This window comes from Microcebus murinus, chromosome 5 (assembly GCF_040939455.1).
Source record: "Microcebus murinus isolate Inina chromosome 5, M.murinus_Inina_mat1.0, whole genome shotgun sequence".
Taxonomy (NCBI): Eukaryota; Metazoa; Chordata; class Mammalia; order Primates; family Cheirogaleidae; genus Microcebus; species Microcebus murinus.
Window position 1 is genome coordinate 107,600,252 of NC_134108.1, and position 14,284 is coordinate 107,614,535.

Sequence of the window (14,284 nt, forward strand, 5' to 3'; positions counted from 1 at the left end):
TGAGCTGCCCAAAGTCCCCAGGCCGGGAGGGGGCAGGACCGGCCTCTGGCTCCAGCCGCATTCGATTCCCATTGCTGCTGTAACAGAACGCCCCAGCCCAGTGGCTTTGGAGCAACATGGCTGATTATCATACAGTTCTGGGGTCAGAAGTCCAAAGCCAGTCTCGATGGACGGAAACCGAGGTGTGGGCAGGGCCGAGTCCCTTCCAGAGGCTCTAGAGGGCTGCTGACCCGCTGTGAGGTCTGGCCGCCGTCTCCCTGTGGCTCGGCGTTCTCTGGACGATGGGGACAGTGACACCTCCTCACCCTGGGGGCGTTGCGGAGTTTGGACAGCAGCTTTGAGAAAGTGCCAGTGCACGAGGCCGGCATGATTCACATTAACCGACAGGGCGAACCCGCTGGCCGGCACCGGCCGCCGGCCCGGGCAGTGCCCGGCAGGCCTGAGCCGAGGGAACTGTTTGTTCTCATTGCAGCCCCATGGAGAGCCCGCGGCGCCCCAGGAAGCCGGGGGCAGACAGGAGAACCAAGTCTCTGGACAGGCTGCACGCCCCCAGCAAAGACTCGGAGGCACGGGACCGCGGGGGCCGCTCCCCGCCTGCCGCCTCCTCCAGGACGGCGCTTCGCCGGGCGGCCAGCGACGGGGCCCGGCGTCCGGAGAGCCCGGCCGGCTCTGCGGAGCCTCAGGGCAGCGCGGCCGCAGCCCCCGCTCTGGAGGAGGCCAGGGAGTCTCTCTCCCGCGAGCAGAGGCCGCCACAGGACACCAGGAAGGACAAGGGCCAGCGCCGGGCCCAGCAGGGGTGGCTGAAGGCAGTGCTGAACTTCTTCCTGGGGACCGGCCCTGAGGAGCCCAGGGAACGGGCCAGCAGGAGGCCGAAGGGGAGGGAGGGCCTCCCGCAGCCCACGGAGCCCCCGCAGGCGCCCGGGGAGCCAGCCCTCAGGAGGAGAGCCCACGACAGGAAGGCCGGCCGCAGGAAGCATGGTCGGAAGAGACACGCAGCCGAGGACACCAAGGGGGCTGACGCCGAGGCAGCTGCCGCCCCGCCCTCCAGGGAGGCCGACCTGGGCCCAGCCCGCGGGGGTGAGCAGCCCATGCCTGTTCCCGTGGGACCCCGCCCCACCCGAGCCAGAGTGTGCTGAGCTTGCTCCACACACCTGTCAGCAGAGGGGACAGCGTCACTGTGACCCCTTCACTGAGGCAGAACAGCCCCGTAGCTGACAGCGCCAGGTGAAACTGCCTGAGGTTCCACCATCGCTGGCTGTGTGGCCTGGGGCCGGCAACGTCCCTCTCTGAGCCTCCTTCTTCTTCCTGGATAAAATGCAGACAAAACAGTCTCTTGCAGGAAGGCCGTGCCCACATAGAAAGTGCTCGGCGTGCGGTCGCTGCCGCTGTGAAGCCCTCTAGTGTGCGGCGTGCAAGGCAGGGAGCAGGCCAGCGGAGTCCCACCCCCACCGGCCCACACCTGCTGCTGGGCGCGGGTTCTCGGCCTTGGGTCTGACTTGGCTCCACCGGGAATAAACTTGCCGTGTGACCCTGAGCTTGAGCTGCCCCTCTGGAACCTTGGGCTCCTGTTCACCAGTGGGGGGGCTCGTCCTCAGGGGCCTTCCCATTCTGCCCCCGGACCCGGAGCTGGGCGCCGCCCGGCCCCTGCAGGGAGGTGGAGCTTTGCCCTGTAGCACCCAAAACCCACTGCGCTTTTGAGGGGGAGAAGGGACCCCAGAAGATCCCAGGTGAGGGGTGGGGGACTGAGAGGCACCTGGGTTGAGGCAGCCCCTTTTCCGATAAAACCTGGGCGGGTTCCTCGTGCTCTGGGTAAGCCTAGAGCTGGCCACAGCAGTGCCTGTTGTGCTGTGGATTCTGCGTTGTTTTCTCATGTTGATTAACAGAGCGAGGAGAATGTCACTGACACCCCTACGCACGCACCCACACACCCACCGCTTTCTTCTGCTTTCCAGGCGGGGAGGGCTCTGGGCCCCACCAGTCCTTGCTCGCTGAGGAGGGTAGTGCTGCCGCCTCGGACGTTTCTCCCCAAGCCGCCGGTCAGCAGCGAGAAGACGAGGTCAAAAAGCCTGACCGTGAGTGAGAGCCTCTAGTGCCCTTTTGTCCACAGCTGGGGTGGCTGTCACCAGATGAGAGGGGTTGCTCTGAACGATGACTGAGACCTTGGCTGGTGGCTCTCAAAATATGTGCACTCATCTTTCTTCTTGTGGTACTTCTGGCCACGTTTGCTTATTTTAGAGTCTCCCAGAAGGGAGTCTGAGGAATTGGGAAGGCTGCTGGCAAATGCTCCTGCCTTATGTGCTAATGGGGATGGGACTGTCTTTTAAAATTTTATTTTAGGTGGGTGCGGTGGCACATGCCTATAGTCCTGGCTACTCTGGAGGCTGAGGTGGGGAGATTGCTTGAGCCCAGGAGTTCAAGGCCAGCCTGGGCAACATAGCAAGACCCTGTCTCTAAAAGACACAGAGAGAATAATACCATATTCATCTAATTCCCTGTAAAAACAAGATGGGTATATTTTAAAAGATGTGAAATGGAGAAGCTATGCATCTGTCAAAGAATAACTAAAAGGTATTTAGTTAGTTGTTCTGCAGGCTGTTCAGTTATTGTAGAGCTAATCATTTTCCCACACGACGGGGAGTCAGCCGGTAGACTGAGTCCAGAGCAAAAGCAGACAGTGTATACGTGAGAGGGAAGGAGGGAGGGACCCTGCAGATAGCCTGGGAACGGGGGTCTGTCTGCATTTCTTTCCACGTGGAGGATCCGCTGGCAGCTAGCAGAGGACTGTCTGAGCACGTTGTCCCTGAGCCGGTCACAGGAAACCATTTCTGCTGTTTGTGGCTTCTCTGTGACACCCGGGACTGCGGCTGAGGCTTCAGTGTGGCAGGCTCTCTCCCTGTCACGCCTGCTGACGTCCTTCTGCCCTCTGCCTTAGCTGGGCTGCGTATCCACACTTTTCCCCAGTGGAATTTTGCAGGTTGAAAGATCAGCGCCAGCCTTGCAAAGTGTTCCAAGCCCAGTCCCTTGTCTGATGTCCCGACAGCTTTCTGAGGGAGGCAGGACAAAGATTATGATCCACATTTCGCAGGGAAAAAGATGAAGGCCCAGAGAGGTTAAGAGACGTACCCAAGTTCACACAGCTTACTGAACACACAGTGGATGTTCACAGACCTGTGAAGTTCAAAGGAAAGAGTAGGGCACGGGTTGACTGCCTGAAGGGCTGACTTGAAATTTCCTACGTGAAATGTCATGCTTTGACTTAGTGCCCTTCCTGCCTGGATCTTCCAACCCTCTCGCAGAAGGGCTGGCCCCGGGTGTGTGGTGCTTTCCCCGTTGCATGGCCCGAGGAGATGTTTTAAGAGGAGTCCAGGCCGAGTGAGGTGGCTCAGGCCTGTAATCCTAGCACTCTGGGAGGCCAAGTCAGGAGGATAGCTCAAGGTCAGGAGTTCAAAACCAGCCTGAGCAAGAGCGAGACCCCGTCTCTACTAAAAATAGAAAAAAAATTAATTGACCAATTAAAAATATATAGAAAAATTAGCCAGGCATGGTGGCACGTGCCTGTAGTCACAGCTATTCAGGAGGCTGAGGCAGGAGGATTGCTTGAGTGCAGGAGTTTGAGGTTGCTGTGAGCTAGGCTGATGCCATGGTACTCTAGCCTGGGGAACAGAGTGAGACTCTGTCTCAAAAAGAAAAAAAGAAGAGGAGTCCAAGACAGTCATTTAGAAAGAGTTATCAGGGCATTATAAAGAGTAACCAGGTACATTTGCTTCCTTCCAGAGGATGCTATCATCAAGAGGATAGTGGAATTGCTCAAAAGAGCGGGAGACCAGTGGGAAGAAGAGGTGAGGAGTAAACCAGACGTGCAGATCCCCGTCCTTGCAGGCCTGGGTCTGTCCCTCCCTCCCCGAGGGCTCCTGCTGCTGCTCCAGATCAGCCCTCACCTCACCTGGGGCCGCCCCGCAGCTTGGTGGCTCCTCAGATGCTTCCAGGGGAGATGTCCCCCTCCTCAAGGTCAGGGGCCTGACTCAGTTTCTCTCCTCTCCCTCACAGCAACTTCAAGAGATGGCCCTGCAAAACCCAGCGCCAGTCTCTAGGAAGAAATCCCACGAGAAAAAGTCCAGCTGCAAGAGAGCCTTTTCTCTTAAGAAACACAGCTCTGAAGAGCCCAAGAGGCTGGGCACTGCAGATGTTTCCGGCCCCGAGGCCCGGCCGCCCAAGAGGCCCAGCTTTCTGCCCCTGGCCCTGTGCGTCGGTGGCCATCGGCCTTCCATCTCCAGCAGCCTTGGTGAGCAGGCTCCGCAGTTGCCATAGCAACCCTGCAGCTGCCTCCCAATCTGGAACCTTCCCCAGGGCTGGAATTGGCCGCCTTAAAGGCTGCCGCCCAGCCTGACTTTTGCTTCAGCCCTGCGTGGTGAGGGGAGGGCGAGGGGGCGAGCCGGTGCGCCAGCAGGTCCCGCCCCAAACCTCACTAGGGCCCGGGCAGCCCAGCCAGGCCCGAGACGGAAATCGTGTTCGGGGCTCCCCCAGCCGCCCTCATCCCTTGGTGGCCGCACCCTCGTCCACATGCTGGCGAGGGGGATGGTGGCGTGTGCGGGAAGGACCTGGAACTGGGAGGTGGGAGACCTGGGTTCTGAGCTGATTTCTGTGTCATTCCCCATCTCCGTGCCTCAGTTTCCTCACCGACGAAATAAGATACTTCCCTACTGTGTACCTGTGTCTCAGTCAGTCCTCAGAGCTATCTTATGAAATACAGTTATTATCCCACTTCACAGATGTGGGAACTGAGGCCTCAGGAGGTGCAACGTTATACTCAAGGTCACACGGCCACCGGCGACAGAGCCGGAGCCGGAGGGAGAAAGGGTCAGAAAGTTTCTTCCTGGGTGTCAGGGAGGAGCGGCCTACTCGGGCGTCCTGGCCGGGGGCATTCACATTTCGATGCTCAACAACAAACAGTGGGTCTCGAGTGCACACGGGGCTCTGGCCACGATCCGTCACTTCATGCCGTGGGACCCGGCATCCACCCTTCAACCTGTGGATCCAGCCAAAATGCTGGTGGGATGGGCCGCCAAGGGAGGGGGAGCCCGCAACGCCCAGGAAAGCCGGCCCCACGGAGGGACGAGGGGACTGGGGAGCTCGGTCTGGACCAGCAAGCCAGAGACGCAGCCTGGCCCGGCCCAGCCGCTGGCCTCCAGCCCGCCTCGGCCTCAGCGCGGTGCAGCCACCGTGCCACGGGAGGGCCCGCGCCGGCTTCCGTGCGCAGGTAACGCCCTCAGACTGACATAGCACCCCTGCCATTTTGCTCCTCAGGCTTGGAGGAACCTGAAGCCGAAGGGGCCCTGCCTACGGACAGCGGGGGTCCCAGTCCCGTCGAGCTTTCCACCCACCCGGGAAGCCCGGGACCCGACGGGGAGCCGCAGCTGGACAGAGCCTCGGAATACAGTCAGTGCCCTCCTTTTCTGAGAGCCCTGGGAAAACTCCCGTCCGGTCTCCAAGTGCAGAAGAGAAACTGAGCCAGAGAGAGGCAGTGACCCGTTCGGAGCCCCCTCTGAGTCCAGCACGCTGGCCCAGAGTCAGGCCCGAGCCAGGCTGCCTGTCACACATGCTGTCCCAGCCCCAGTGAATGTCAGCACTGGCCTCCGTGGGGCAGCGTGCGGCGGGAGGAGCAAACATGCTGGTCCACCAAGGGCCGGCGTGACCTTTAGGGCCCGGGCCTGAATCTGGGCTTCAAGCCCTTCTAGCCGTGTGAACGTGGGCAAGTTACTTCATCTCTGGTCTCAGTTTCCTCATCTGCAATATGGGGATAATAATGGTACCCACTTCCTAGAATGGTTGGTGGCTCTAAATGCCTCTACAGCGTTTAGAGCAGGACCTGTTGGCAGTTAATACATGTTAGCTGACACTTGTCATTATTCCTGTTGTTAGGGGGCCCAGCTTGTGGACAGAGCCTCAGGGGAAGCGCAGAGGGTAGGAAGACGGGTGGGGGCCCAGGGAGAGAGCTCAACACATGGTAGCTGCCATCACTATTATTATTGTACCATAGACGGAGCCAGGTCTAGAACACGTAATCTTGTCAGTTCTTCATGTCTGAAAATTCTTTTATCGGTCTGTGCTTCCCTGCCCCTATTCTGCCCCATTTGCTTTTTGTGGACAATGTGCCTTGAAGGGGAGAGGGAAGGGCCGGCTCTACCTGAAGCGGGGAGGGTGCAGCGGGAGGGCCCTGTGGGGACCTCGGGTCTGTGTGTGGGCCCTGGTGGGTGAACGGACAAGTGAATGTTGTCCCAGAAACCAGCTCTGCCCACGGGACACCCTGACAGCGCCTGGGCACCCTCGAGCGGCGGGGTGTGTAGCCCTGGTCAGGGCCGCGAGAATCCCCCGGGAGCCGCCTTAGGAAATGCAGCCTGGCCCCGGGAGGGCTTTTCTGAGCACTGGAGTGTCAGCAAGCACTTTGATCTTTTTAGGAGAATTCATCCAGAAGATCATTGCCCTGCTCCAGGATGCAGAGGAGCAGCCGGGAGAGGTGAGGAGGATGTTGCCGTGGAACCTTGACCTCACTGTGGAGCCCCCAACCCTCCTGGCAGGATAACTTCCCCCCCCCCCCCCCCCCCCCGATTCTGCGTCCTGCCCAAGCCGCCCGGGCCTCGTCCTCCCTGGAGCCGCCCCACCAGCCCCAGACCACACTCCTCTCCCGGCCCAGCATCCATCGCTCCTCGCCCTGGGCCCACCCGACAGCCCGCAGCGGGTCTCTCTGCCCAGCTCACCCGCAGTCCCCTCAAGGTCAGGAGCCCTGACTCGGTTTCTCTTATCTCTCACAGCAGCCTCAAGTCCAGGAGGTGGAAGCGGCTGTAGAAAACCCGGCCCCACCCTGCCGGCGGAAATCTCAGGAGAAAAAGTCCAGCCTCAAGAGAGGCTTTTCCCATAAAAAACACAGCTCCAGGAAGCCCAAGGGAGCAGGGGCTGCCAGCCCGGAGGCCCAGCGACACAAGAGGCCCAGCTACCTGCCCCTGTGTGTCGGCGGCCATCGGGCCTCCGTCTCCAGCAGCCTCGGTGCGCAGGATGTTGCCGTGGTAACGGAGGCTTCCTCCAGGGCGGGGTGGCCGCCGTGCGGCCTGGCCTGCTGCTTTCTGCTCTGGCAGGGAGGGGAGGCGTGCGGAGGTGGGGAGAGGCGAGGGGCCGGTTGCCAGCAGGACCCCCGTCACCGCGCGTGCCCCACCCCCCGCACCGCGCTCAGCCCCTCGGTACCAGCGGCGACCGTAGTCGACAGCCACGGATGAGCGCGCACAGCCGAGCGTCGACGTTAGCCGACAGCCGTGACATGACTTTTCTAATTTTTTATTTATCAAAATAAAATTGTGAACATTTAAAAATAACATAATGAAAATATACATGCACATGTTACCTATTCTGATCGGCATTACAAGGAAAGCTGCCTGTAAAGTAAAACACGCTTTCCGTGCTTCCAAGCTTTCCTCATCACGCAAGAGCAACACGGGCTCGTCAACGCACGGCACACACCGCCGTGCGGACTGTGAGCGCGGCTGTGGGCGAGGTGTCGTGGTCGGTGAGCGCCGCACCCAGGTGGCTAACAATTGTGGTGTGAGATCAGGGCGTCTGTGCGTCAGAATCACCTGGAACGCTGAGAGAGTCAGAGACGAGTGTGAGGAAGTAGGCTCTGGCCTGGGCCTGTTTGGGCTGCACCAAAGCTGAGGCCCTGCTCTACAGTGGCTGCCCTGACACTCGCCGGGTGCCTACTGCACGCCACTTTCACACTATTACCTCATTTAACCAGCTCACAACCAACCCCGTGAGGGCAGTCTTATCACTCCCATTTGACAGATAGGAAAAGTGAGGTTCAGACAGGCTAAGTGACTTGGAAAGCCTCAAAGTGTTAAAGGGGATGGGGTTCCCTTGGTGGGGCCCATGGGCGTACTTGTGCCAGGCGGGGAGGAGGCAAGGAGTTGGCGGGGAGGCCAGGCCAGCACTGCGCCCGCCTCTGAGGCAGAGAGGGGCGGAGCTCACCGAGGAGCCTGGAAGCCAGGAGCCCCTTCGAGCTGTTGCGAGAACAGCAGCGCCTTCTCAGGGCCTGGCTTTGGCTTGTGCCTGTGGATTTGAGCCTGGCGAAACTCACCAACTCTTTCTACCCTCAGATCCAGAAGGTCTCGAGCTGCGGGAGCCCTCACCTGCCGACGGGGGGCCGGCTGGGACCTCAGAAGCACCTTCCCAGGCCAGAAGCCACAAGCCAGAAGGGGGACCTGAGCCGGACGCTGCATGCGAATCCAGTTAGTGCTGCCCTGCTCTCACTGGCCGCTGCCTGGGGCTTCTCTTCCGCAGGATTTCAAGGCTGAGCAGGGCATGGCTCTGGGGAGGGGCCCGGGAGGGGGCGGAGGCTTGGCCTTTAACCTGGGGCTGTCGGGGCAGAGTTGCAGTGGAGCCTCCTCCAGACAGAGGACGCCTGCCCGCCCGCACTCCGTGGGGTGTAGCTGGCGTGCCCCATCCGCTTGCTTGGCTATTCCGTGCAGATTTCCTGGCCTGCGCTGCGCCTGCACCGGTGGTGCGCTGGCAAACAGGCTGTCTGTGGGAACCCTCCTGTAGAGCATTTGCACGTTTCCACGGTATAAATATTTCTACCTGGGCCGATGTCAAGCTGCCGAGAGTCCGTAACAACTGGTTCACAGATTTCATGAATATCACGGTGAACTTGGCACGTGCCAGTCTCAGCACATCACTGCCTCTAACCCAGGGCGGTGGGTGCGTGCCCGCCGGTCGGTAGCCTGGGCTTCCCTCCCCGCGTTCTCATTAGCGGCCTCTAGTCCAAACTCCCATTTCTGACCACGGGACCCCACGGTAGCCTGGGTAAGGGACGCTGGGGAGGCCTCGGTCCCCACCTGTCAAATGGAGCCGAGTGTGGTTACAGGACAGGCTCGCAAGCCTGAGTCCGTCTATTGCGAATAAGCAAATGCAAACAAAGCCCTCACGCCCCACCCTAGTTTAAGGGAAGATTTTTGTGTGTGTGTGGTCCTGTCATAACTAATCTGTGTGCTGAGATTTAGAGACAAAATACTGTCTTCAGGCCGGGCGCGGTGGCTCACGCCTGTAATCCTAGCACTCTGGGAGGCCGAGGCAGGCGGATTGCTCGAGGTCAGGAGTTCAAAACCAGCCTGAGTGAGACCCTGTTTCTACTATAAATAGAAAGAAATTAATTGGTCAACTAAAAATATATATACAGAAAATTAGCCGGGCATGGTGGCGCATGCCTGTAGTCCCAGCTACTCGGGAGGCTGAGGCAGGAGGATTGCTTGAGCCCAGGAGTTTGAGGTTGCTGTGAGCTAGGCTGACGCCATGACACTCACTCTAGCCTGGGCAACAAAGTGAGACTCTGTCTAAAAAAAAATAAAATACTGTCTTTATTGATGGGTGTGTTGTCGCGGCACTTTGTTGTCGGAAGGGGAGTAGGCGTCACCTGGTCACCATCACTCGGTCCCTCTCTATCTCCCTTAGAGGAGCTCGTCGTCCGGCAGCTGGTGGTGCTTCTCCAGGAGGTGGACGGCCAGCTGGGCCGGCAGGTGAGCCCCACAGCCCTCCCCGGCCTTACCGCCCCCGGCTGAGACCTGGGTTCAGCCCCCAGTCTGCGTCTCTGGGCAACTTTGGCCATGTCCCTTAACCTCTCTGAGCCTCGGTTTCCTCTTTTGCAAAAAGAGGGATAATTATCTACTTGACCAAGCTTAGTGCATATGTAGAAAATTCCAGACACCCAGCAGCTGGGGTAACTATTAGTCTAAAATAACGTAGTGCTCACGGCGGTCCCTCTGCCAGTCGGGACCTCCCCCTACCCAAATCCACCACTGAAGCTCAGCTCTTGCCCCTTCCCTGGAGGGCTCCTCTGCCCGCGCCTGGCCACCAGCCTGGCCGACCGTCCTTGGCTGTCTCCCTGCCGACTCTCGGTTTTGGCCACTCACCGCAGCATTTCTATGGTCTCCCATTCTTTCGAGCTTGTTGACTTTCCTCCCCTGCTAGGTAGCCTGTAACAAAAGGTTCCCAACCTAGAAAAGCATAGTCTCCTTGGAGAGGCAAACGCAGATCACGTGTGAGGAGGGCAGGTTGTAGGTGAGTCACCAGGGTGGCTGAGGCTGTCGGCACCTCACCTCACCGCCGGAGTGCACACCGCCCCGCTCCCAACTGCCAGCACCCGCGTCCTTTTGTCTGTGGACCCAGAGCCACTTTCTGTCCGTGCGGTGGCAGAACTAACACCCCGCACTTCCCCCAGCGCGGCCTTCAAACAGCGGCGGCAGGGACTGGATGTACGGAGACCCCCTGAGCAGCCCGCTCTGTGCCGGCCGCCTGCCTGGGGGGTTACGCTCCACCTGCGGCACCGCCTGGGCTGCTGTGTCCCCGTGTCCCCGCTCCCAACCCTCCATCAGTCTCCCCGGCTCACCTAACAGATAAGCCAGCTGTGCCACGTCCTCGTGTCCGGGCCTGCCTCTGGGGAAAAACAACCCAACACATTTAGGTATTAAGAGGACAGAGCTTGCTGGGGGAATCCTAGAGTGGGAACCAAAGTTTCTCCAGCATCTGCTCTGCGCTGGAGGCTTCATGTCAACTATCTCGCTTAATTCCCCCCCAACAATCTGGGAGTGAAGGGATATTATTATTCCATTTTACAGATGACCAGAGGCTCAGAGAGGCCACACGGCTAGTAAATGACACTTAAGCACCCAGATTCTCCGCTGTCACAGAATTTAAATAACAAAGCAAGGGCATCTATGAAATAGGGGCGGCTGAGGGAGGAGAGCAGGCTCTGGGGCTGTTTGGTTCTGCATCACCGAGTGTAAAGACCCGCACTTTCTCCCTCCACGCCCCGACTTTGTCCTGCTGCTTTGAGCGGGGCCTTGCAGAACAGACTCTGGGGGGCTGGCCGGGGGCAGGTGGTAGGGGACTTAACCAGGGGTGCTCATCCCAGGACACGGAGGTGCCAGCCTGGCTGCAGCACTGACCACCTGCCTTCATTTCTGCTTCCAGATCAGACGACACCCCAGCTTTAAGAGATTTTTTTACGAGTTCTCAGACTCCTCCCTCAGCAAGCTGGTAGCCACCCTGCGCAGCCAGGTGGCCCACTCCTCTGAGCTGCACAGGAACCTCGCCAAGAGACCCTACCAGTTTGGTTTCGGCTTGACTAACAAGTTTTGCCACAAGAGCCACGCCTTGTCTATCCTCATGGGCTTCAGAGGCCACGACAGTTGCACCCAGTTCCCAGACAAGGAGTCCCAGCCGGTGAGAGAGGGCGGGAAGGGCAGTGGCGGTGTGGCACAAGGGACCATGGGCTCTCGGTCAGCCTCCAGGGCGATCTGCTTACTGTCCTCTCCCCTCCCCTGCTTGGTCCAGAGCTTTCCGAGTTCTGCTCAGATGCCGCCTCCTCACTGAGGCCTTCTGAGACAATTCTATACCACAATGATTTTTTTCTTTTCCCAAATCTCACTGACTTTACCCTATTATTACCATCATCTTTATCTGGCTCTGGTCTCCAATCCTGTGTACATTCTCATACGTTTTGAGATGGGTGTGATACATTGGGCCGGCCGCGATCTTAGCTCGCCTTGTTGTTATTTCATGGGTTCTGCTGCTCAGCGTCCCAGTTCTAGGCCGTCGTAAAATTTAACTACCAAAGTAAGGTGGTATATTCCATAAGGGGTGGCTGAGGTAGACCAGAAGGCTGCCAGGAGCCTGCCACTCCCCGCCTTGCCTGGCTGATGAACAGCCTCTCCCCTGCCAGCACCTCACTGCTCTGGTCCTTTCTGCTCTTCCTGATCATCCTCCTCCCCTAAGGCTTTGAGATATTCTATTTAGAGATGATGTTTGCCACGAATTTTTTAAAAATTCTGAGCTTTTATGTTTTCTGGTGCACTCTGATGAACAGATTTCCCCATCCTTCTCTGACTCACTTAAGAGTGGTAACCTGCTTCTAAACATGTGGCCCAGATCTACAGTGTGGGAGCTATTGCGTGTGGCTTTAAAGGAATGAAATGTCCTGTTTGCTGGGGTTGGACAAACGCGACCAGGACTCAGCATCTGAGGGGTGCCATGGGAAACCAGACCCTTTTTGCAGTGAATTTACTACCATTGTTTCCTCGAAAATAAGACAGGGTCTTATATTTATTTTTCTTCAAGAAGATGCCCTAGGGCTTATTTTCAGGGGATGTGTTATTTTCCCCTTGCAGCACGCACAGGATGGCCGGGACCTGACCTTGTTGGTGGGGCTGCCCGCACCTTTCCGGTCACCTCTGGGATAGGAGCTGTCAGATGGGGCAGATGAGAAGGGCTGCTCGTCTTCTTTACGGCTCTGGACGAAATGCAAGGCTTGTGCAGACACGCTGCGTAGCCACGCCCATCACTAGGGCTTATTTTCGGGGTCGGGCTCCTATTGCGCAAATGCTTAGAAATCCTGCTAGGGCTTATTTTATGGGTAGGTCTTATTTGGGGGGAAACACAGTATCACCAAAGCACTTCTGTTTTCCTTTCCTGGAGTTACCTTTAGAAGCCTCTCCAGGCTTCTTTGAGAAGTCTCTCAAGAAAATGGCTCTATTTTGGGGCGGTTTTGCCTTGTCACTCGAATGCACTGCTCTGCCTTGGCTTGTTTTTCTGATGGGAGCTCCTCATGACCACAGACCTCTCTTTTTGCCTCCTCACTGTCTTTTCCCCAAGACTGGGGATGTTATGGATAATTTGCCCTCTGGGGTGCGTTAGGTAATAGCTTCCAGAGTGATCTGAGGTCTTTGTGAGAGGTACTATGGAAACAGTTGCCCTGACTCCACGTCTGGTTTTGCCGACCATTCATCCACGCATTGATTCACTCCGTCAGTAGATATCGACGGCCTCCGGTGCGCTCAGCTGTGCAAAGTGCAGTAAGGGCCTCTGCAACGCTCTGCTTCCAAAGACTTCATCTGTTACTAGAAAAGACAACTGTTTACTGATGACAAAATTAAGCAGCAATCAAATGCCAAATGACTAGTAGCTAGGCCAAAAAAGCGAATTGGTCCTGGGAGGCCTCCAGGAGGTGGCAGGCACCGATTTTGACCTTTGAGGCGAGGAGGCTGTCGGGGGAGGAGGGATTGGGAGAGCGATGCCGGCAGGAGGTGCTGCAGGAACAGAGGTGGGGGGATAACGAGACCCACAAATAACGGGGCCGTGGCTAACACCTCTGTTCTTTTTCTCCTCCCAGAACGTCCCAAGTCCTGGAACTCAAAGTCCAGATTGAAACCTGTGCCTCGTGCTAGATTTCCCTTGAACTGGCCGCACAATTGGCAGCTTTAGCCAGGAGACCCTGAAGATGCTCCCTGATGCCCCAATCCCATGCTTCACAAAGATGGCTGGAGACAAGAGCAGACAGCTACTCTGTCCACACGCCGTCGTCTGAGAAGGCACACAGCACTTTTCCACGGGGCGAGATGCGGAGGCCGTGGGAGGGGAACTCTTGCAGCAGACTGGAAGTCCCCCTGCCTCAAACCTCCTGCAAAGACCTTGACCACGTCCCCTCTCCTCTCTAGACCCTGGATTCTAGACTGTCATTCAGAAGGCTTACTGACATTTTCCCAGATATTTTAACTAAGTCCAGTTTTTAAGATAATTTTTAATTTAATCTCTAACCAGAACATCCACACACAAACAGATGTGCACCTATGGGCAACACATCATTTATTCAATTGGCCAACAGTGCTTAATGCTCACATGGATTTATAGATGCCTCCCAGGAACTCTGCAGGCCCCAGATGGGAAAGGCCACGGGGACTCCTGGTCTCTCAGAATCCTTCTAACTCTGTATCCTGTACGTCTATGACCAGAGAAATGAAACTGATACCTTTTACCTCTTATCTTACCTTTTATCTTGTAGTGTTTGCTGAGTAAGTGAGAAAATGGATGTGAATGGCCAGTCGCGGTGGCTCACGCCTGTAATCCTAGCACTTTGGGAGGCCGAGGCGGGCGGATTGCTCAAGGTCAGGAGTTCGAAACCAGCCTGAGCGAGACCCCGTCTCTACCAAAAATAGAAATAAATTAATTGACCAACTAAAAATATATATACAAAAAAATTAGCCGGCATGGTGGCGCATGCCTGTAGTCCCAGCTACTCGGGAGGCTGAGGCAGTAGGATCGCTGAGCCCCGGAGATTGAGGTTGCTGTGAGCTAGGCTGACGCCACGGCACTCACTCTAGCCTGGGCAACAAAGTGAGACTCTGTCTCAAAAAAAAAAAAAAAAAAAAAGAAAATGGATGTGAAGAATTTTGAAAATTACACAGTGCCA

The 14,284-nt window shown here is 57.3% G+C and overlaps 1 protein-coding gene across 1 annotated transcript; it reads left to right on the plus strand.

Moving 5' to 3' along the window:
* The first annotated feature begins 476 nt into the window (after nucleotides 1-476).
* BNIP5 (BCL2 interacting protein 5) lies at nucleotides 477-14,214 on the plus strand. Its single transcript, XM_076003399.1, has 12 exons — nucleotides 477-1,077; nucleotides 1,953-2,072; nucleotides 3,775-3,839; nucleotides 3,992-4,015; nucleotides 4,060-4,282; nucleotides 5,305-5,436; nucleotides 6,456-6,514; nucleotides 6,810-7,041; nucleotides 8,142-8,273; nucleotides 9,493-9,557; nucleotides 11,011-11,262; nucleotides 13,208-14,214. Exons 1-12 carry the CDS (start codon nucleotides 477-479, stop codon nucleotides 13,241-13,243), a joined length of 1,941 nt encoding a protein of 646 aa, XP_075859514.1. The 3' UTR covers nucleotides 13,244-14,214.
* The last annotated feature ends 70 nt before the right edge of the window (nucleotides 14,215-14,284 follow it).